The sequence below is a fragment of the Hemiscyllium ocellatum genome, chromosome 16 (genome assembly GCF_020745735.1).
Source record: "Hemiscyllium ocellatum isolate sHemOce1 chromosome 16, sHemOce1.pat.X.cur, whole genome shotgun sequence".
NCBI classification, from domain to species: Eukaryota; Metazoa; Chordata; class Chondrichthyes; order Orectolobiformes; family Hemiscylliidae; genus Hemiscyllium; species Hemiscyllium ocellatum.
In genome coordinates this window covers 46,897,904-46,918,957 of record NC_083416.1, presented here as the reverse complement: position 1 = coordinate 46,918,957, position 21,054 = coordinate 46,897,904, and the positions used below count along the sequence as shown (strand labels likewise).

The window sequence follows — 21,054 nt, the reverse complement described above, 5'->3', positions numbered from 1 at the left end:
TCCAAGTGATTGATCAATTGTGTTAGGAGACTGTCTAATCAGGGGCACAGACAGATGTTTCTGCAGCCAGCAACGAAAAATCAGAATAATGTGTTGCCTCCGTGGTGCCATGATCAAGGATGTCTCAGACAGGGTGCAGAATATCCTTCAAAGGAGAGACAAACCAGCCAGGAGATCATTGTACACATTGGTACTAATGACATAGGAAGGGAAAGGGTGAGATTCTGAAGGGAGAATATAGAAAGTTAAACAGGAATTTAAAAAGGAGGTCCTCAAGGGTAGTAATATCTGGATTACTCCTGATGCTATGAGCTAGTGAGGGTTAGAAGAGGAGGATAGAGCAGATGAATGCATGGCTGAGGAGCTGGTGCAGGCAAGAAGGATTCACATTTTTGGATCAAAGAGATTTCTTCTGGGGTAAAAGTGACCTGTATAAGGAGGATGGATTGCACCTGAACTGGAAGGGGACCAATATACTGTCAGGGAGATTTTCTTGGGAGGATTTAAACTAATAAGGTGGAGGGGAGGTATGACTCAGGGAAATAGTGAGGAAAGAGATCAATTTGAGACTGGTACAGTTGGGAAAAGGAGCGAGGTCAAACAGTCAGGGCAGGCAGGAACAAAGCAGAGATCAAGGTAGGACTGATCAATTAAACTGCATTTATTCAATGCAAGAGGCCTAACAAGGAAGGCAGATGAAATCAGGGCATGGTTAGGAATATAGGATATCATAGCAAGTACAGAAATGTGGCTCAGGGATGGGCAGGACTGGTCGCTTAGTGTTCCAGGATAGAACGATCGGTAGGATAAAAAATGAGGTCTGCAGATGCTGGAGATCACAGCTGAAAATGTGTTGCTGGTTAAAGCACAGCAGGTTAGGCAGCATCTCAGGAATAGGGAATTCGACGTTTCGAGCATAAGCCCTTCATCAGGAATGAGAGAGAGTAGCCAAGCAGGCTAAGACTTCCCCTGCAACCGCAGGAAATGTAAAACTTGCGCCCACACCTCCACACTCACTTCCCTCCAAGGCCCCAAGGGATCCTTCCATATCCGCCACAAGTTCACCTGTACCTCCACACACATCATCTATTGCATCCGCTGCACCCGATGTGACCTCCTCTATATTGGGGAGACAGGCCGCTTACTTGCGGAACGCTTCAGAGAATGGCCTCCTTCTTCAAGGACCGCAGATTCTCCCAAGACGTGATCGACGATGCCCTCCACCGCATCTCCTCCACTTCCCGCCCCTCCGCCCTTGAGCCCCGCTCCTCCAACCGCCACCAAGACAGAACCCACTGGTTCTCACCTACCACCCCACCAACCTCCGCATACAACGTATCATCCGCCGTCATTTCCGCCACCTCCAAACGGACCCCACCACCAAGGATATATTTCCTTCCCCTCCCCTATCAGCATTCCGCAAGGACCACTCCCTTCGTGACTCCCTCGTCAGATCCACACCCCCCACCAACCCAACCTCCACCCCCGGCACCTTCCCCTGCAACCGCAAGAAATGTAAAACTTGCGCCCACACCTCCACACTCACTTCCCTCCAAGGCCCCAAGGGATCCTTCCATATCCGCCACAAGTTCACCTGTACCTCCACACACATCATCTATTGCATCCGCTGCACCCGATGTGGCCTCCTCTATATTGGTGAGACAGGCCGCTTACTTGCGGAACGCTTCAGAGAACATCTCTGGGCCGCCCAGACCAACCAACCAAACCACCCCGTGGCTCAACACTTTAACTCTCCCTCCCACTCCACCGAGGACATGCAGGTCCTTGGACTCCTCCACCAGCAGAACATAACAACACGACGGCTGGAGGAGGAGCGCCTCATCTTCCGCCTGGGAACCCTCCAACCACAAGGTATGAATTCAGATTTCTCCAGTTTCCTCATTTCCCCTCCCCCCACCTTGTCTCAGTCGGTTCCCTCAACTCAGCACCGCCCTCCTAACCTGCAATCTCCTTGCTGACCTCTCCGCCCCCACCCCACTCCGGCCTATCACCCTCACCTTGACCTCCTTCCACCTATCCCACCTCCATCGCCCCTCCCCCAAGTCCCTCCTCCCTACCTTTTATCTTAGCCTGCTTGGCTACTCTCTCTCATTCCTGATGAAGGGCTTATGCTCGAAACGTCGAATTCCCTATTCCTGAGATGCTGCCTAACCTGCTGTGCTTTAACCAGCAACACATTTTCAGCTATCGGTAGGATAGAAAAGGGGACAAAGAGAGGGAGTGGCGTTTTTGATAAAAGATAGCATTACTGCTGTACTTAGGGAGGATATTCCTGTAAATACATCCAGGGAGGTTATTTGGGTGGAACTGAGAATAAGAAAGAGATGATCACCTTATTGGGATTGTATTATAGACCCCCTAATAGTCAGCAGGAAATTGAGAAACAAATTTTTAAGGCGATCTCAGTTATCTGTAAGAATAATAGGGTGGTTATGTTAGGGGATTTTAACTTGCCAAACATAGACTGGGACTACCATAGTGTTAAGGGTTTAGATGGAGAGGAATTTGTTAAGTGAGTTACAAGAAAATTTTCTGATTCAGTATGTGGATGTGAAGAGAAGGTGCAAATTTTGACCTACTCTTGGGAAATAAGGCAGGGCGGGTGACTGAGGTGTCAGTGACCATAGTTTTATCAGTTTTATAATAGTGATGGAAAAGGATATACTGGATCTAAAAGTTTAAGTTCTAAATCAGAGGAAGGCCCATTTTGACTGTATTAGGCAAGAACTTTCAAAAGTTGATTGGGGGCAGATGTCTGCTGTTGAAGGGATGGCAGGAAAATGGGATACCTTCAAAATTGAGATAAGGGTCTAGAGACACTATCCTGTTAGGGTGAAACGAAAGGCTGATAGGTGTAGGGAATGCTGGATGACTAGAAAATTGAAGTTTTGATTAAGACAAATAAGGAAGCATATGTCAGGTATGGACATGAGAGATTGAGTCAATCTTTAGAATATAAAGGCAGTAGGAGTATAATTAAGAAGGAAGTTAGGAGGGCAAAAAGGGGACATGAGATAGCTTTGGCAAATGGAGCAGATAAATGCATGGCTGAGGAGCTGGTGCCGGGGAGAAGGGTTCACATTTCTGGATCATTGAGATTTCTTCTAGGGTAAAAGTGACCTAATGGGATTTTATAAATACATTAAAGACAAAAGGGTAACTAGGGAGAGAATAGGGCTTCTCAAAGATCAGCAAGGCGGCCTATGTGTGGAACCACGGGAGATGGTGGAGATACTAAACGAGTATTTTGCATCATTATTTAATGTGGAGAAAGACATGGAAGATCTAGAATGTGGGGAAATAGATGGTGATATCTTGAAAAATGTCCATATTACAGAGGTGGTGGTGCTGGATGGCTTGAAACGTATAAAAGTGGATAAATCCCCAGGACCTGATCAGGTGAATCCTCGAACTTTGTAGAAAGCCAGGGAGGTGATTGCTGGGCCTCTTGCTGAGATATTTGCATCATCGATAGTCACAGGTGAGGTGCCGGAAGATTGGAGGTCGACTAACGTGATGTCACTATTTAAGAAAGATGGTAAGGAAAAGCCAGGGACAGGATTTATGTGTATTTGGAAAGGCAAGGACTAATTGTGGATAGTCAACATGGCTTTGTGTGTGGGAAATATTGTCTTATGAACTTGAGGTTTTTGAAGTAGTAACAAAGAGGATTGATGAAGCAGAGTGGTAGACATGATCTATATGGACTTCAGTAAGGCGTTCAACAAGGTTCCCATGGGAGACTGGTTAGCAAGGTTAGTACTCATGGAATACAGGGAGAACCTAGCCATTTGGATACCAAAGGGGCTTGAAGATAGGGTGGTGGTGAAGGATTGCTTTTCAGACTGGAGGACTGTGACCAGTGGTGTGCCACAAGGGTTGGTGCTGGGTCCACTGCATTTTGTCATTTATATAAATGATTTGGATGTGATCATAGGAGCTATAGTTAGTAAGTTTACAGATGACACCAAAATGGGAGGTGTAGTGGACAGTGAAGGAGGTTACCTCAGAGTACAATGGGATCTTGATCTGATGGGCCAATGGGCTGAGGTGTAGCAGATGGAGTTTAATTTAGGTAAATGCAAAGTGCTGCATTTTGGAAAGATAAATCAGGGCAGGACTTGTACACTTAATGGTAAGGTCCTGGTGAGTATTGCTGGAACAAAGAGACCTTGAAGTGCAGGTTCAAAGTTCCTTGAAAGTAGAATCACAGAGAGATAGGATAGGGAAGGCGACATTTGGTACGCTTTTCTTTATTGGTCAGAGTATTGAGTACAGAAGTTGGGAAGTCATGTTGCGGCTGTACAGGACATTGGTTAAGCCACTTTTAGAATGTTGCGTGCAATTCTGGTCTTCCTCCTATTGGAAAAATATTGTGAAACTTAAAAGGGTTCAGAAAAGATTTACAAGGATGCTGCCAGGGCTGGAGGATATGAGCTATAGGGAGAGGCTGAACAGGCTGGGGCGGTTTCAATGGAACATTGGAGGCTGAGGGGCTGAGAGGTTTATAAAATCATCGTTAGGATAGATAGAAAATGTCTTTTCCCTGAGGTGGGAGAGTCCAGAACTAGAGGGCATAGGTTTAGGGTGAGAGGGGAAAGATATAAAAGATACCTAAGAGGCAACATTTTCACACAGAGGGTGGTTTGTGTATGGAATAAGCTGCCAAAGGAAGTGGAGGAGGTTGGTACAATTATAGCATTTAAAAGGCATCTGGATGGGTATATGAATCGGAAGGATTTCGAGGGATATGGGTGAAATGCTGGCAAATGGGACTAGATTGGGTTGGGATATCTGGTTGGTATGGATGAGTTGGACTGAAGGGTCTGTTTCTGTGCTGTACATCTCTAGGACTCTATAATTAGGAGACAGGTCAGAGGATCGCCTTGTGGGTCTGCTCCTGGGCCTGACTAGACTGGCCATTAACAGGTTCAGGTAGCAGGCTGTGGAGGGGGCCATTATGACTGATTGCTTGCCCCTCTTCCGTGGCTACATTCGGGACTGGGTGCCCTGGAGAAGGACAACGTGATATCTACAAATACCAGGAAGGCCTGGCAGGGTGGAGAGCGTCTTATTTCCCTCTCCAATTCTGTTTTGATTTAATCCCTACCCCCACTTCACTTCTTTGATCACGTTGATATTGCCCCTAAAGAGTAGGGAACTGCTTGTCACTGGCCACTTAGATGTTTTTTTTCTTCCTGGTGGTGGACAATGAATAAAGTTTTCTGTACTTGATGTTTCTTCATTGTGTCCTCACCTACATGCAAAGACTTAAAAAAAAAACAGGGGATTTAGAATCTCCTCAGTGGAGGACTGACTCCGAGCTGGCCAGCTACAGCCAGTGTACTGATGCCTAGTAAATAAAGGATGATGGGACACGAGCCCCTGTACAGGTATTTCAGTCGTGTCAGGAGAAAACTGGATGTACCTGAAGAATATTCGCTTGCAACTGTCATCTTGGAATTGGGGTAATTCCTGCCATATGCCTCTATTTGAGAAGCCTGACTCATTTAGCCCTGCTGTTGAAGACTGGGCTCAGTATGTTGAAAGAATGAGATATTTTTCTGGGCAAATGACATTGGAATGAGTAATTCTCCTGAGTGCGTATGGACCTGTAGCATATTTGGTTACAAGGGACTTAAATTTCCCAGAGGCACCAGGAACTAAAACCTTCTAAGAGTTAAGAAATAGTATGACTCCAAACCTTCTCTAATTCTGAGATGCTATCGATTTTGTTCGGCTGTGAAAGAACTGGGGGAATCCACATTGGAATTTTTGACAAGGTTATGATGACTGGCAGAGGTATGTGATTTTGTGATAACCCTGAATGAGATGCTGTTTGGTATGTGGGATTAGTGATGTAACTATGCAGAAGCACCTACGAGCCAAAGCCCAACTGGACTTCGAACAGGCATTGCAACTGTCATTGTCATTAGTAAATACGGCAAGTAGAGCATGGGAGCTACAGGGCATCCCAATGGAAGTGGACACCCTCACCTTTCCGATTGAGCTTGGGAAACACCACTAGAATACAGGCAGTCACAGAGCCTCATGCTGGGCATATCCTGAGCAGAGGGACTCTAGGCCAACCACAGTAGAACCCCACAACAAGGACAAACAGTTCCTTAGGATCTGGGCCAGTGATCCATTGTAGTTGCTGCTGGTATGCAGGCTCAAACCAGCAAAGGAGTCCTACAAGGTTGACTTGAGTAAGAAAACTTGGAGACCAGTACCTAGGAAAGTGCAAACCTCTGGAAAGGTCCCTTACATGTGGGTTGGAACAACTAAGTTGCTTAATGACACCCAAATTGAAGCCAATTTAATTAATATTTGGTTAAATGGTCACCCAGTTCCCATGGAGGTCGATACCAGTGCAGCTGTATCTGTGGTTGCAAAATCTGTCTTTAAAAAGATTTACTTGGGACCCCAACCCTTAAACTTGTTCAGGACCTCAGTCAGACTGAGAACATACACTGGGGAACCATTGCAGATTAAGGACTTCAGTTCTGGTTTCCTATGAGAAGTAATTGGTGCAGTTATGACTGATGGTAACAAAAGGTTCAGGTTCAAGCCTATTGGGATGAAATTGGTTGAGAAATATTCACCTTGATCGGCTTAAACTTTTTCACTGGAAAATGCATGCCTCAATGAAGTCTTAGTGAAATACCCAGATGTGTTTTCAAGATTGGCTTGAGACAATCCAAGAGGCCAAAGCCACTTTCCATGTTGATCAGGAAGCAATTCTGAGACTTTGGAAGGCCTGCCCAGTGCTATTTGCCTGGTGGTCAAAAGTAGAGGTGGAAATCAGGATACTGGAGAGCGAAGGAATCTTCAAACTAGTGCAGTTTGCAAAATGGACAGCACCGGGTGTACCGATTGTGAAACCTAATGGTTTGGTTCATCTTTGTGAGAATTTTAAGCAAATGATAAACTGCATCTTACAGCCAGATAAATGCCCCCAATTCCTTGCATAGAGGAATATATGCAAAGTTGAAGCTGACCGTGAGCCACGCCTATTTGCAATTGCGACTGGATGAGAAGTCCCAGAAGTATGCTACAATTAATACTCATAAGGCTTATATCAATGTACAAGTTTGCCATTTAGGATATTATCAGTCTGCTCCCTTTTCCAATGGACCATGGAGAGTATTTTACAAGGGCTACCCCAGGTTGCAATTTATCTGGATGACTTACTGATTACAGGGAAGACCAATAAAGAGTACTTGGAGAACTTGGATATAACGTTTAAACGTTTCTTCCAGACAGGCACTAAAATGGAAAAAACGTGTCCTCCAGGTGCCCTAAATGACCTACTTGGGTTACAGAGTCAACAACACCAAGCTATGGCTGTTGGAAGAGAAAGTGAGGGTGATCAAAGGAGGTCCAGCTCCCATGTCCATACTGGAGCTTAGTTGTTTCCTTGGGTTAATTATTATAGAAACTTCATCCATCACCTGGCTACCATTCTTGGCACCCTTACACCTACTATGGACAAGGGGTTAGCCTTGGAAATGGTCACGTGGCCCAGAAGTAGCCTTAATGGGAGTGAAAAATCAGCTATTGTCATCAGCCCCTTACAATCAAAGTGAGAGGTAGTGCTGATATGCAATGCCTCCCCGTATGATATTGGGGAAATGTTGGCTCACCGGTGGCCAACAGAGAGGAACACCCTTAGCATACACTTCCCCGACTTCGGTTGATGCCGAATGCAAGGAGGAAGGTTGGGCAGTGATTTTTGATGTGAGAAATATTAAGCAGTACTTTTGTGGATGGAAATTTGCCATAGTAACAGATAACAGAGCTTTCCAAGGGCGACTGAAGAAAGACAAGGAGGTGCCACCCATACCTTCAGTAGAACACACTGAAGGACCCTTATTCTCAGCACAATTACATGTTAGAACAATGTCCAGGAAGCCAAGTGGCTAATGTGGATGCCTTGAGCTGCCTCTCACTGGTCTATATTCCACTGGTGGTGACTCCTGTGGAAGAGTTAGTCTTGGTTTTAAACTTTCTGGGTGTCCTTCCAGTCACCACGGACAATATACAAGTGCGGATACAAAGATCCTGTCCTAGCGAAAGTAGTAATAGGGATAACAGGCCATCGCAACCAGGATTGAAACCTTTTGGACCCGGCAAGACCAGATCACAAGAGGACGGCATATTACAATGGGGAGCAAGGGCATTGTCCTGAGTAAAGGTTGCTGCTGGATACTGGCTGAATTCCACCAGGGTCATCGAGAAGTTTCCAAGATGAAGATGCTAGCAAGAAGCTATACTTGATGGCCAGGGTTGGATGCTGACATAGCTGCATTGGTGAGGCAGTGCCCAGAGTGCCTACAAGGATAAAATCTGCCACCAGCAGCCCCCGAACATTCATGGGAATGACTAGGTAAATCCTGGACTCTGTTGCACATGGACTCTTACTGGTCCTTTTACGAGATCAAATGTAATTGGTCATTGTGGATGTCCATTCAGAATGGTGGGATGTGCATAAGGTTTGTTCAGAGAACTCAAGGATGACGATTGAGAAGCTGTGGGCACCGTTTGAGATACACAGATTCCCGGAGATATTGGTCACGGACAATGGGACATCATTTACCAGCGGGGAGTTTGAATATTTCCGAAAATACAATGGCATTTGGCATAAGGACAGCTCCAAACCATCATTCATCCAATGGTCTAGTGGAAAAAGCAGTCCAAATATTGAAGGCAGGCTTATAGAAGCAGCCTACAGCATCATTTGAGACCAACCTGTCCTGGTTCTTGTTAGATTATATGACCACTCCACAAGCAACAATAGTGATAGCTCCAGCGGAGTTGCTGATGGGGGAGAAGACTCCGCACCAGGTTAAACCTGATATTTCTAGACCTGGGGGTGGGGTGGGGAGAAGGCAAAATGGCAGCTAGAATGCCAATGGAGAAAATGAGGTCTGCAGATGCTGGAGTATCAGAGCTGAAAATGTGTTGCTGGAAAAAGCGCAGCAGGTCAGGCAGCATCCAAGGAACAGGAAATTCCTGCAGGTTAGGAAGGTGGTGCTGAGTTCGAAACCTGCAATCTTCTTCCTGACCTCTCCGCCCCCGCCCCACTTTGGTCTATCACCCTCACCTTGACCTCCTTCCACCTATCACATCTCCATCGCCCCTCCCCCAAGTCCCTCCTCCTTACCTTTTATCTTAGCCTGCTGGACACACTTTCCTCATTCCTGATGAAGGGCTTATGCCCGAAACGTCGAATTTCCTGTTCCTTGGATGCTGCCTGACCTGCTACGCTTTTCCAGCAACACATTTTCAGCTAGAATGCCAATGCCAGGCAAATGCCTCCTCTAAGCAAGAGATACAATTTTAATTCGGGGATAAAGTTTGGTGTTGGAACAATGGGAATGGCGATGTTTGGGTGCGGGGTGAGGTTTATTCAAGGTCAGGTCCAATGACTTACGAAGTTCAGGTAGGTGGTACCATCCAGAACAAATATATGGATCATCTGAAAGCTGTTACTCGCAAAATGGGGCAAGAGCAAAATATACCTGGTCTCTCAGAACATCCAGAAGGCCCAGCAGAAACTGCAGAAGCTCCCCCTTCATCCACCTCAGAGGGGAAACCTCAGAGTCTGAAATGGATGCAGCCTCGATGCTGTTGCCGCCAGAAGAAAAGGAGGAAATTGTCCCGAGATGTTCAGGATGCAAGTAATAAGCCATGGTCTGATACACGCTGCCCGTGCCTGAGTCAGAGTAATTGGACTGGGTTGGAAGAAATGCAAGAGAAGCTACAAGTAAAAGAGGAGGCCTACGTCCTCCTGAAAGACCTAGTAGGAAGAGAGATGTAGCGATTGGAACCAGGTGGGCCTTATTAACTATGAGGTTCTTGATTGGGGTTATTAACTTGTCCAATCAGGAAAGCCCTGACTGACCAATATACCAGATTAGGCCTTCTGTGCTGGTCTAGTAATTAGGATTCGGTGCTTTCACTGCTGCGGCCCAGGTCGATTCCCGATCAGGGAATGGGAGTTCAGCTGTGTTCGTTCATCATGCTGACAACATTCCGAAAGTGGCAAGTGAAGTGTGCAGCTGAGAAGTGATCACTTTTGTGTCTCACACCTGCACACACACAACATGGGTGCTGGGGAAAATATAAGCACTACCGCTGTTAGGAGGTAGTGTGGGGGAAAAAGCATTCAAAGTTTGGGAGAAGATTTGTAGCTCGGGTGCTCGTTGTGGTTCTGTTCGCCGAGCTGGGAATTTGTGTTGCAGATGTTTTGTCCCCTGTCTAGGTGACATCCTCAGTGCTTGGGAGCCTCCTGTGAAGCGCTTCTTGTGATCTTTCCTCCAGCATTTGTAGTGGTTTGAATCTGCCACTTCCGGTTGTCAGTTCCAGCTGTCCGCTACAGTGGCCACTCATCCACAGATTCAATCAACAAACACATCGACCTGGACCCAATATACCGGCCACTGCAGCGGACAGCTGGAACTGACAACCGGAAGCGGCAGATACAAATCACTATAAACGCCGGAGGAAACTCACAGAAGCGCTTCACAGGAGGCTCCCAAGCACTGAGGATGTCACCTAGACAGGAGAAAAAGCATACCCAGATTAGTATCACCTCAGTGGAAACAGCCAGTGTACTGTGTACAAGCAAATAAAAGGTGATTTGGTGATGAGACGCCAGCCTCTGTGCAGTTATTTCAGCCTCATTAGGATTTCTTTCATGAAGTTAATGTTGGTAGAATAAGACAGACAGAGTGAAAGGTTGGGAGAGGGAAAGGTATGATGAGAAGAAAAGAGAAAGGAGGTAGTGAGGGGCCAAATGGCAACAGGAAGAGAAGGCAGTGAAAGGATGAAAAAGATTGAGGTGGCACGGAGGAAGGAGAGCGCGTGGGAAAAGATAAGGGTAATGAGGGATCAAGTGGAGTGGGGGCTGCAAGAGAAGGAAATCTCAGGCTGAAAGTCAACTCACTTCCAACTTTCTCACATTCATATGTATTCCACTGAGGCCACCTTGGAGCATGTGCCAGAGATGGCCCACTATCAGCATTAGCTCAAGCTCACTCTTTAGCAGAGCCTCAGTCATCATTATATTCCCTAACGATGATGAATTTGAGCTGATTCACTTCCTTTCTCTAGCATCGGTTGAATTAATAATTTTACTTTCTAATCTAAAAACACATTTTAAATATTTAATCAAAAGGTACTTACATCTAATCCCGATTCACCAGGTTTTCCCTGTGTAAGGAACAGGGCAGAAAACAGATACTAAATTTCACTGTACAAAATCTGAATTTGAAATTTTGTCTCAGTAATTGGTTTTAAAATATTGTATTGCTTCTACATACATCACAACTAATACCAAAACTAGAATATCAAGCATTCATAAGTTAGAGGAGATCCGCTGATGTGTAATCCCAATAAGAAGGTGAGTGTTGAAGTGGGTAGGTGTACAGGGCAGAGGGCAGCCAAACTGCATATTTAAGGATGCATTTAGCAGCTTATACAGAGTCCCTATAGGGAGACTGGAGAAACTGTTCCCACTGCAAAAGGATCACGGATGTGAAGGCATAGATTTAAGGCAATTGGGAAAAGAAGCAATGGAGGCCTGAGGAGAAACAGTGAAGATCTGGAATGGACTTTAGAAGAGGCTCAATCGATGTCTAAAAGAGGCAACTGGAGTACTGTCTGGATGTGCAGAGTTATCGGGATAAGGCAAGCGTATGACACTTGCTGAATTTATCATTCAGGGAGCCAAAGATGGGGCGATACGGTGACTCAGTGGTTAGCACTGCTGCCTCACCACACCAGGGTCCCAGGTTCAATTGTCGAGCGATTGTCTGTGTGGAGTTTGCACATTCTCCCCGCGTCTGCGTGGGTTTTTTCCTGGGTTCTCCGGTTTCCTCCCACAGTCCAAAGATGTGCAGGTTAGGTGAATTGGCCATGCTAAATTGCCCGTAGTGTTAGGTGCATTAGTCAGAGGAAAAAGGGGTTTGGGTGGGTTGCTCTTCGGAGGTTCAGGGTGGACTTGTTGGTCTGAAAGGCCTGTTTCCACACTGTAGGGAATCTAATCTAATCTAATCAAATGGCCTTCTGTATTATTACAAATCTGAGATTCATACCTTTTCTCCTTTTTGACCGGGTAGACCTGCAGGACCCATGGAACCAGGATTTCCCTATAAAAGGAGAAATGGCATAATATTAACCAACTTTTAATTTCTATGGTTTGAAATTAATTTCTACTTACTTTGTTGGTTTGTGTTCATATTTGAATTAAGTCTTGGACACAGGATGACCAAGAGGAGCTTCCCAATCTCAAGTGCCTCAGGTAGTGAGTAACCAAGACACAAATGGCTAAAATGCATTTTCACAATTTGCACAGCAATTTGTAATCAGCGGAGTAAAAAAAAAACTGGGCAGGTTCTCCTCAGTGGATTGGTTTGATCCACCAAATCACTGTCCAAATGGTGAAAATAACAATAGCAGATGTGAAAGCTCAGGTATTCAACCCTCGGCTTTGACTGAGTGTACTGCTTTCACTCAGCAGAATGGTAGCAGTACAGATACTTCACTATCAAGGGTTAGGAAGGAAAATAATTCAGATACAATTCCCAGGCTCATCACTATCAGACAACATCTACTGAAAGTGTGTGGGAGGAGTATGTGTGGTGTGTCTGTGCATGTGTAAGTGAGTTACCATGTACAGGAGAGAATATGCGAAAATGTGTGCATGCATATGAGAGTGAGTGTAATTGTGTGAGATAGTGTGTGGTGTGTATAAGAGTGAAGTATGTTCATGAGAATGCATATGGGTGCGAGTGAGTGTGCACATGTGAGAATGTGCATGTTATAGACATGGGTGTGTGCAGTATGTCAGAGACAGTGTGTATGTGTATGTTTGTGTGGTACACAAGTGGGAGCATGTGTGTGGTGTACATGTGAGATTGTAGCTGTGTGTGTACGTGTGTGTGTACATGTATCCACATATTCGTAAGTTGGACAAAGGAAGGATTGGGTATTGTAAAGGAATGCAAGCAGATGGAAGGCATCATCAATGCTTAAAAGTGAAGAGTGGCAATTGTAGGCGTACTAGGTGATATCCATTCTCTTCTTTAATGTTCCTGTCAACAGATGATAAATTGGAGAGTCTTAGAATATAGCTCTATTATCCTGACAACAACTCTAATGTATACTGGCGCAGAAGGTGCAGTAATGCTGCAGCTCAACACAGTACATCTTCTCCCTCAATTACATTTCTTCTGGGTGGGTGGTCTTTCTAAGAATTTAAAACCAGTATGAAATTTGCACAAATTAAGCCCATATATCAGGTTTTAGCGTAATTATTTATAATTACGTGATGTGTTTAGTAGATTTCGCCAATATGTGGCACAAACAAAGAGAGATTTGATTAGAAATAAAGCAAGGACCATTTAGTGGATCGGTGACCAGAAAGAACTAGATCAATACGACTGAAAGGTATCCTTCCAAGACAAAAGGTAGAACTAGAGGACACAGCTTAAAAACACGGGGTAGATCATTTAGGACAGAGATGAGGAGAAACTTCTTCACCCAGAGAGTGGTGGCTGTGTGGAATGCTCTGCCCCAGAGGGCAGTGGAGGCCCAGTCTCTGGATTCATTTAAGAAAGAGCTCTCAAGGATAGTGGAATCAAGGGTTATGGAGATAAGGCAGGAACAGGATACTGATTAAGGATGATCAGCCATGATCATATTGAATGGTGGTACAGGCTCGAAGGGCAGAATGGCCTACTCCTGCACCTATTGTCTATTGATTTTCAGCTCATAAGTTAACCCTGGGTTAAAATAGTTTACAGGAGATTCTACCTCTGAGGAGTGCAATCCTCTCCAAACACTGGTCAGTTAGACACGGATGCGGTACATTGTAATTCTCCTTCAACAATGGCCTCGAAAGTTACAGCATTAACTTGAGAGCTATTGGCAGAAATGCCACACTCACTCACTCTCCTCAATACCGACAAGATCAGGGGAGCACAATGAAAACAGTAGTGGAAATTATAAAGATGGGATGTCCCCGAGAGCTTCAAGCATGAACCTCAAATAAGCCTTGGCAAAACATGACCACAGCCGTGCAGGAGGTGTCTGCTGTCTTGATCAGAATAAGACGTGATCTATCAGTGGCCTTTTAATTTGCGATTTTCACAAACTGCTCCCCAGTGGAATGATGCAGTGCTGGGTGAAAACCCAGAAGTCATTGGTCAAAATCACCCTAGCAGTCAATCTCATTCTCTGCTGAGGCCACAAAGTAGAAGCAGTAGAAAGCATATGAGAAAGCTAATGTAATTCACAAAGGGTATATACGTGATATTTGACAAAATTCCATGTTGTTAAGTTTCCTTGCTTTCTAATGGCACAAAGTGTAATGATATATACAATTTCTGCAGCTTTCCATTATTGTGTCCCATGTGCTAACTTGCCCTTTCAGATATATCACAATAACTGTCAATACACTAGAGATTACTGGGGGGATTTTGTTATGAAGGCTCGTCCATTATAAGTATTTTTTGACAACTAATGTTTCAAAGATTGTGAAAATTGTTTCATTTGTTAGACTGAGGAGGTATGAACTTTTTAAAAAAGATGTTAATGGAATGGAATCCTCCCATTCTCCCAGTTTCTCCAACTCTGTTGCAACTATTCTGATGATGGCACATTTCACTAGGCTGCATCTGACATCACCTCATTTTTCTTCAGACAAGTAAATCTACAAAAAAGAAGTCGGTTAAACACAAATTACCCTTTAGGCATCTTCCGAATCAATGCACCTTTCCCATGTGACTACAATGTTTATCCACAAGAATTATTCCTAGAAACTTTCCCAGCACAGAACCTAAACTGACTGGTCTGTAATTGCTGGACTTTGAGGAAGGATATGCTGTTTGCATTTCTCCAGACTTCTGGCGCTTCTGAAGAGTCGAAGGAAGACCTTACGATTACAGCCAATGGTCCTACAATTGCCACTCTCACTTCCTTCAATAGCATGAGATAGTTCTTGAATCTCCTCCAGTGAGCAGGCTTCTTGCATGCAGCAAAGTATATCTCCATTAATTCCAGGGTTGCTCACAATGCAGTCAGTTTATGGAACTGTTACAGTTTTAACTTCTCACATAAGTTTAACTGCCCCAACCCACCTGTTTTTGAGAATCTAATTTGCTGATGAATCGGTAGGTAAATGAAGATTATTTTCTACAGTTAGCCTCTTTGTCATTTTCATTTTAGCATTTTTAATAAAGTAATCATTGGTGAAGTTACATTCAGATAAAGCTCTGTGTTTTACTTTGGATTAAAGACATGGCATCTGTTCACATACCTGTATGCCAGGAAAACCTCTATCACCTTTTCTATTGCCATCGCCCTTTTCACCTTTATTACCATTCAATCCTGGTTCACCCTAAGGAGAAAGCAGAATTAGTTCCAATGATTTATCACAGATGCCATGGTATTGAACTTTTGGAAGCCTCACTAATGGCATGGCTATATGGTTTGTCCATCTCGGAGATTTAAACTGAAACGGTTCTACGATTTGCTGCTCCAATAGTAGAACCAAAGCTCATTTAAAAGGTGAAAGGTAAAGCCATGAAATAAATGCTTTGATAAGTCTTTGGCTGGCCCAGTACAGAGCTGTTGCTAATTTCAGGCAATGGGAGGTGTTCCAGGCTTACAGAGGGTGCAATTAGCTTGGCAATTCCCTGGATACCAACAGATGTCACAGTGTGTTGGGACAAGAGATGGAGAAATGTCCTCCCATTCTAAAGGAATTTAAAACAAAGATTAAATTGACAGAAATCTGGTGAGATTCTCGTGCAAATCATACCCCGTCCTCCAAGCAACTGTCTTACAGTCATAGAGTCATAGAGATGTACAGCATGGAAACAGACGCTTCGGTCCAACCCGTCCATGCCAACCTGATATCCCAACCCTATCTAGTCCCACCTGCCAGCACCCGGCCCATACCCCTCCAACCCTTCCTATTCATATACCCATCCAAATGCATCTTAAATGTTGCAATTGTACCAGCCTCTACCACATTCTGACAGCTCATTCCATACACGTACCACCCTCTGCGTGAAAAAGTTGCCCCTTAGGTATCTTATTTTATTTCCCTCTCACCCTAAACCGATGCCCTCTAGTTCTGGACTCCCCAATCCCAGGGAAAAGACTTTGTCTATTTATCCTATCCATGCCCATCATAATTTTGCAAACCTCTATAAAGGTCACCCCTCAGCCTCAGACGCTCCAGGGAAAACAGCTCCAGCCTGTTCAGCCTCTCCCTGTAGCTCAGATCCTCCAACCCTGGCAACATCCTTGAAAATCTTTTCTGAACTCTTTCTAGTTTCACAACATCTTTCCGATAGGAAGGAGACCAGAATTGCATGCAATAGTCCAACAGTGGCCTAACCAATGTCCTGTACAGCCGCAATATGACCTTCCAACTCCTGTACTCAATACTCTGACCAATAAAGGAAAACATACCAAACGCCTTCTTCACTAACCTATCTACCTGCGACTCCACTTTCAAGGAGCTATGAACCTGCATTCCAAGGTCTCTTTGTTCAGCAACACTCCCTAGGACCTTACCATTAAGTACATAAGTCCTGCTAAGATTTGCTTTCCCAAAATGCTGCATTTATCGGAATTAAACTCCATTTGCCACTTCTCAGCCCATTGGCCCATCTGGTCCAGATCCTCTTGTAATCTGAGGTAACCCTCTTCGCTGTCCACTCCATCTCCAATTGTGGTGTCATCTGCAAACTTACTAACTGTACCTCCTATGCTCGCATCCAAATCCTTTATGTAAATGACAAAAAGTAGAGGACCCAACACCGATCCTTGTGGCACTCCACTTGTCACAGGCCTCCAGTCAGAAAAACAACCCTCCACGACTACCCTCTGTCTTCTATCTTTGAGCCAGTTCTGCATCTAAATGGCTAGTTCTCCCTGTATTCCATGAGATCCAACCTTGCTAATCAGTCTCCCATGGGGAATCTTGTCGAACGCCTTACTGAAGTCCATATAGATCACATCTACTGCTCTGCCCTCATCAATCTTCTTTGTTACTTCATCAAAAAACTCAATCAAGTTTGTGAGACATGATTTCCCACGCACAAAGCCATGTTGACTATCCTGAATCAGACCTTGTCTTTCCAAATACATGTACATCCTGACCTCAGGATTCCCTCCAACAACTTGCCCACCACCGAGGTCAGGCTCACTGATCTATAGTTCCCTGGCTTGTCCTTACCGCCCTTCTTAAACAGTGGCACCACATCTGCCAACCTCCAGTCTTCCGGCACCTCACCTGTGACTATCGATGATACAAATATCTCAGCAAGAGGTCCAGCAATCATTTCTCTAGCTTCTCACAGCGTTCTCGGGTACACCTGATCAAGTCCTGGGGATTTATCCACCTTTAACTGTTTCAAGACATCCAGCACTTCCTCCTCTGTAATCTGGACATTTTGCAAGATGCCACCATTATTTCCCTACAGTCTATATCTTCCATATCCTTTTCCACAGTAAATACTGATGCAAAATATTCATTTAGTATCTCCCCTATTTTTTGTGGTTCCACACAAAGACCGCCTTGCTGATCTTTGAGGGGTCCTATTTTCTCCCCAGTTACCCTTTTGTCCTTAATGTATTTGTAAAACCCCTTTGGATTCTCCTGAATTCTATTTGCCAACACTATCTCATGTCCCGTTTTGCCCTCCTGATTTCCCTCTTAAGTATACTCCTACTTTCTTTATACTCTAAGGATTCACTCGATCTATCCTGTCTATACCTGACACATGCTTCCTTCTTTTTCTTAACCAAACCCTCAATTTCTTTAGTCATCTAGCATTCCCTACACCTACCAGCCTTCCCTTCCACCCTGACAGGAATATACTTTCTCTGGATTCTTGTTATCCCATTTTTGAAGGCTTTCCATATTCCAGCCGTCCCTTTACCTGCGAACATCTACCTCCAATCAGCTTTCGAAAGTTCTTGCCTAATACTGTCAAAATTGGCCTTTCTCCAATTTAGAACTTCAACTTTTAGATCTGATCTATCCTTTTCTATCACTATTTTAAAATGAATAGAATTATGGTCACTGGCCCCAAAGTGCTCCCCTACTGACACCTTTGTCACCTGCCCTGCCTTATTTCCCAAAAGTAGGTCAAGTTTTACACCTTCACTGAATCAGAAAATTGTCTTGTACACACTTAAATTCCTCTCCATCTAAACCTTTAACACTATAGCAGTCCCAGTTGATGTTTGGAAAGTTAAAATCTCCTGCCATAACCACCCTATTATTCTTACAGGTAACTGAGACCTCCTTACAAATTTGTTTCTCCATTTCCTGCTGACTAATTGGGGTCTATAATACAATCCCAATAAGGTGATCATCCCTTTCTTATTTCTCAGTTCCACCCAAATAACTTCCATAGATGTATTCCCAGGAATATCCTCACTAAGTACAGCAGTAATGCTATCCCTTATTAAAAACTCGACTCCCCGCCTCTCTTGCCCCCTTTCTATCACATTTGTATCTTGGAACATTAAGGATAATGCAAAACCTGCGCCCACATCTCCCCCCTTACTTCCCTCCAAGGCCCCAAGGGATCCTTCCATATCTGCCACAAATTCACCTGCACCTCCACACACACCATTTACTGCATCCGCTGCATCCGATGTGGCCTCCTCTATATTGGGGAGACAGACCGTCTACTTGCAGAACGTTTCAGAGAACACCTCTGGGACATCCGGACCAACCAACCCAACCACGTCGTGGCTCAACACTAACTCCCCCTCCCACTCCACCAAGGACTCCTCCATTCCCAGACCATAGCAACACATGAGAGCCTCATCTTCCGCCTAGGAACCCTCCAACCACAAGGGATGAACTCAGATTTCTCCAATTTCCACATTTCCCCTACCCCCATCTTGTCTCAGTCCCAACTCTCGAACTTACACCACCTTCCTAACCTGCAATCTTCTTCCTGACCTCTCCGCCCCCACCCCCACTCTGGCCTATCACCCTCACCTTATCACCCTCACCTTAACCTACTTCCACCTATCGCATTTCCAACGTCCCTCCTCCCTACCTTTTATCTTAGCATGTTTGGCAAACTTTTCTCATTCCTGAAAAAGGGCTCATGCCCGAAACGTCGATTCTCCTGCTCCTTGGATGCTGCCTGACCTGCTGCGCTTTTCCAGCAACACATTTTCAGCTCTGATCTCCAGCATCTGCAGTCCTCACTTTCTCTCACAGGTAGATAGGATAGTGAAGGCTGCGTTCGGTAGGTTTTCCTTTATTGGTCAGATATTGAGTACAGGAGTTGGGAGGTCATGTTGCGGCTGTACAGGACATTGGTTAGGCCACTTTTGGAATATTGCATGCAATTCTGCTCTACTTCTTATGGGAAGGATGTTGTGATACTTGAGAGGGTTCAGAAAAGATTTACAAGGATGTTGCCAGCGTTGGAGAATTTGCGCTCTATGGGCTGTTTATCTTGGAGCTTTGGAGGCTGTGGAGTGACCTTGTAGAGGCTTATAAAATCATGAGGGGCACAGATAGGGTAAGCAGACAAAAGGCTTTTCCCTGGGGGTGGGGGAGTCCAGAACTTGAGGGCATAGGTTGAGGGCAAAAGGGGAAAGATATAAAAGGGACCTAAGGGTCAGATTTTGTCACACAGAGGCTTGTGCGTATATGGAATGAGCTGCCAGAGGTAATGGAGGAGGCTGGTATAATTGCAGCATTTAAAAGGCATATGATGGGTATATGAATAGGAAGCATTTAGAGTGATATGGGCCAAATGCTGGCAAATGGGTCTACATTAGGTTGGGATTTCTGGTCAGCGTGGATGAGTTGGACCCAAGGGTCTATTTCCATGCTATACATCTTTATGACTCTAAGTACTGTTAGCCTAGAAGTTCTGAATGAGGCAAGGTACAAAAAGACGAGGTGGATGTGCAGTGAGCATCTGAGTAGGCGCAAAAAGAGAGCTAGCAAGGAGCTGAAAGATGCATCCTGCTCAGATTCATCAATTTTGCTTCTCATTATCACTCCTCCCTCACCTCCTTTAATGGGGAGTGATGATTTCATCCCTGACTTTTCTTTTGCTTTTCTTGTTAGCTCTGCAGATAAAGGTCTCTACCAATACTCATAAAGCCAGAATTATCTTAACTACACTTTCTGACACCCTGCTTCTGCAAGGACTTCATTAAATTCTCTGTTTTTCAATCTCCATTGCATCTGTTGTGATGATACCACCTTCCACAGGACAAGTGCTCCTTTTTGCTGAACTGAGGATTCTCCTCATCACCACAGCTGACAGACCACTCAGCCAAGTCTGGCTCATATTTTGCACTTCTGTCCCCAGCCCTTCCCCTCCTTCCCAGAACAATGACAGGCTTCCTGTAGACCTCACTTCCCACCTCATCCTTTGTCATTTCCACTCCCTCCAGCAGGAGCCATCTCAAAACACATCCTCCCTTCCCATGCAATCAAAGGCTAACACTTGCCCTTTTATCTCCTCCCTCATTTTCCAAGGCCTCAGACATAGGTGAAGCAGTGATTTACTTGTTCTTCTTGTACAATCTACTGTTCACAATGTGCATTGATGGTCTTTGCATTGATGAGACTAAGTATGGAATAGATGACTGTTTTGCAGAACACATCCATTCTGTCCACATGAATGAACTCTAACCTTACAGTTACTTACCATTTCAATAAGCCATCTTTCTCTCGTGCATTTCCATCCTAGGCCTGTTGCAGTGCTCCAGAGAAGCCTAACATAAGCTAGACAACAACACCTCAGTTTACAGCCTTCAGGACTTAACATAGAGTTCAACAACTTCAGAGCATGAACAATTCTAGACTTTGATTTCCCTCCACCACCACGTCTTGATCAAACTTCACCTGACGAAGGGGCAATGTTCCAAAAGCTTGTTATTTCAAATAAATCTGTTGGACTATAACCTGCTGTCACCTGAACTTTGACCTTGTCTACCCCAGTCTCACACAGGCAACTCCAC

At 44.8% G+C, this 21,054-nt stretch overlaps 1 protein-coding gene across 1 annotated transcript in view; it reads right to left on the bottom strand.

Annotated features, from left to right (window-relative positions):
• The window catches only part of LOC132823071 (collagen alpha-1(XXIII) chain-like), a 241,715-nt gene that overhangs the window by 51,333 nt on the left and 169,328 nt on the right, over window positions 1–21,054 (bottom strand). The window contains exons 13-15 of the mRNA XM_060836612.1: window positions 15,347–15,427; window positions 12,123–12,176; window positions 11,212–11,238 (exon numbers count right to left, since the gene is read on the bottom strand). Coding sequence (XP_060692595.1) covers window positions 11,212–11,238; window positions 12,123–12,176; window positions 15,347–15,427 — 162 coding nt within the window. The remainder of the gene's footprint in view (window positions 1–11,211; window positions 11,239–12,122; window positions 12,177–15,346; window positions 15,428–21,054) is intronic.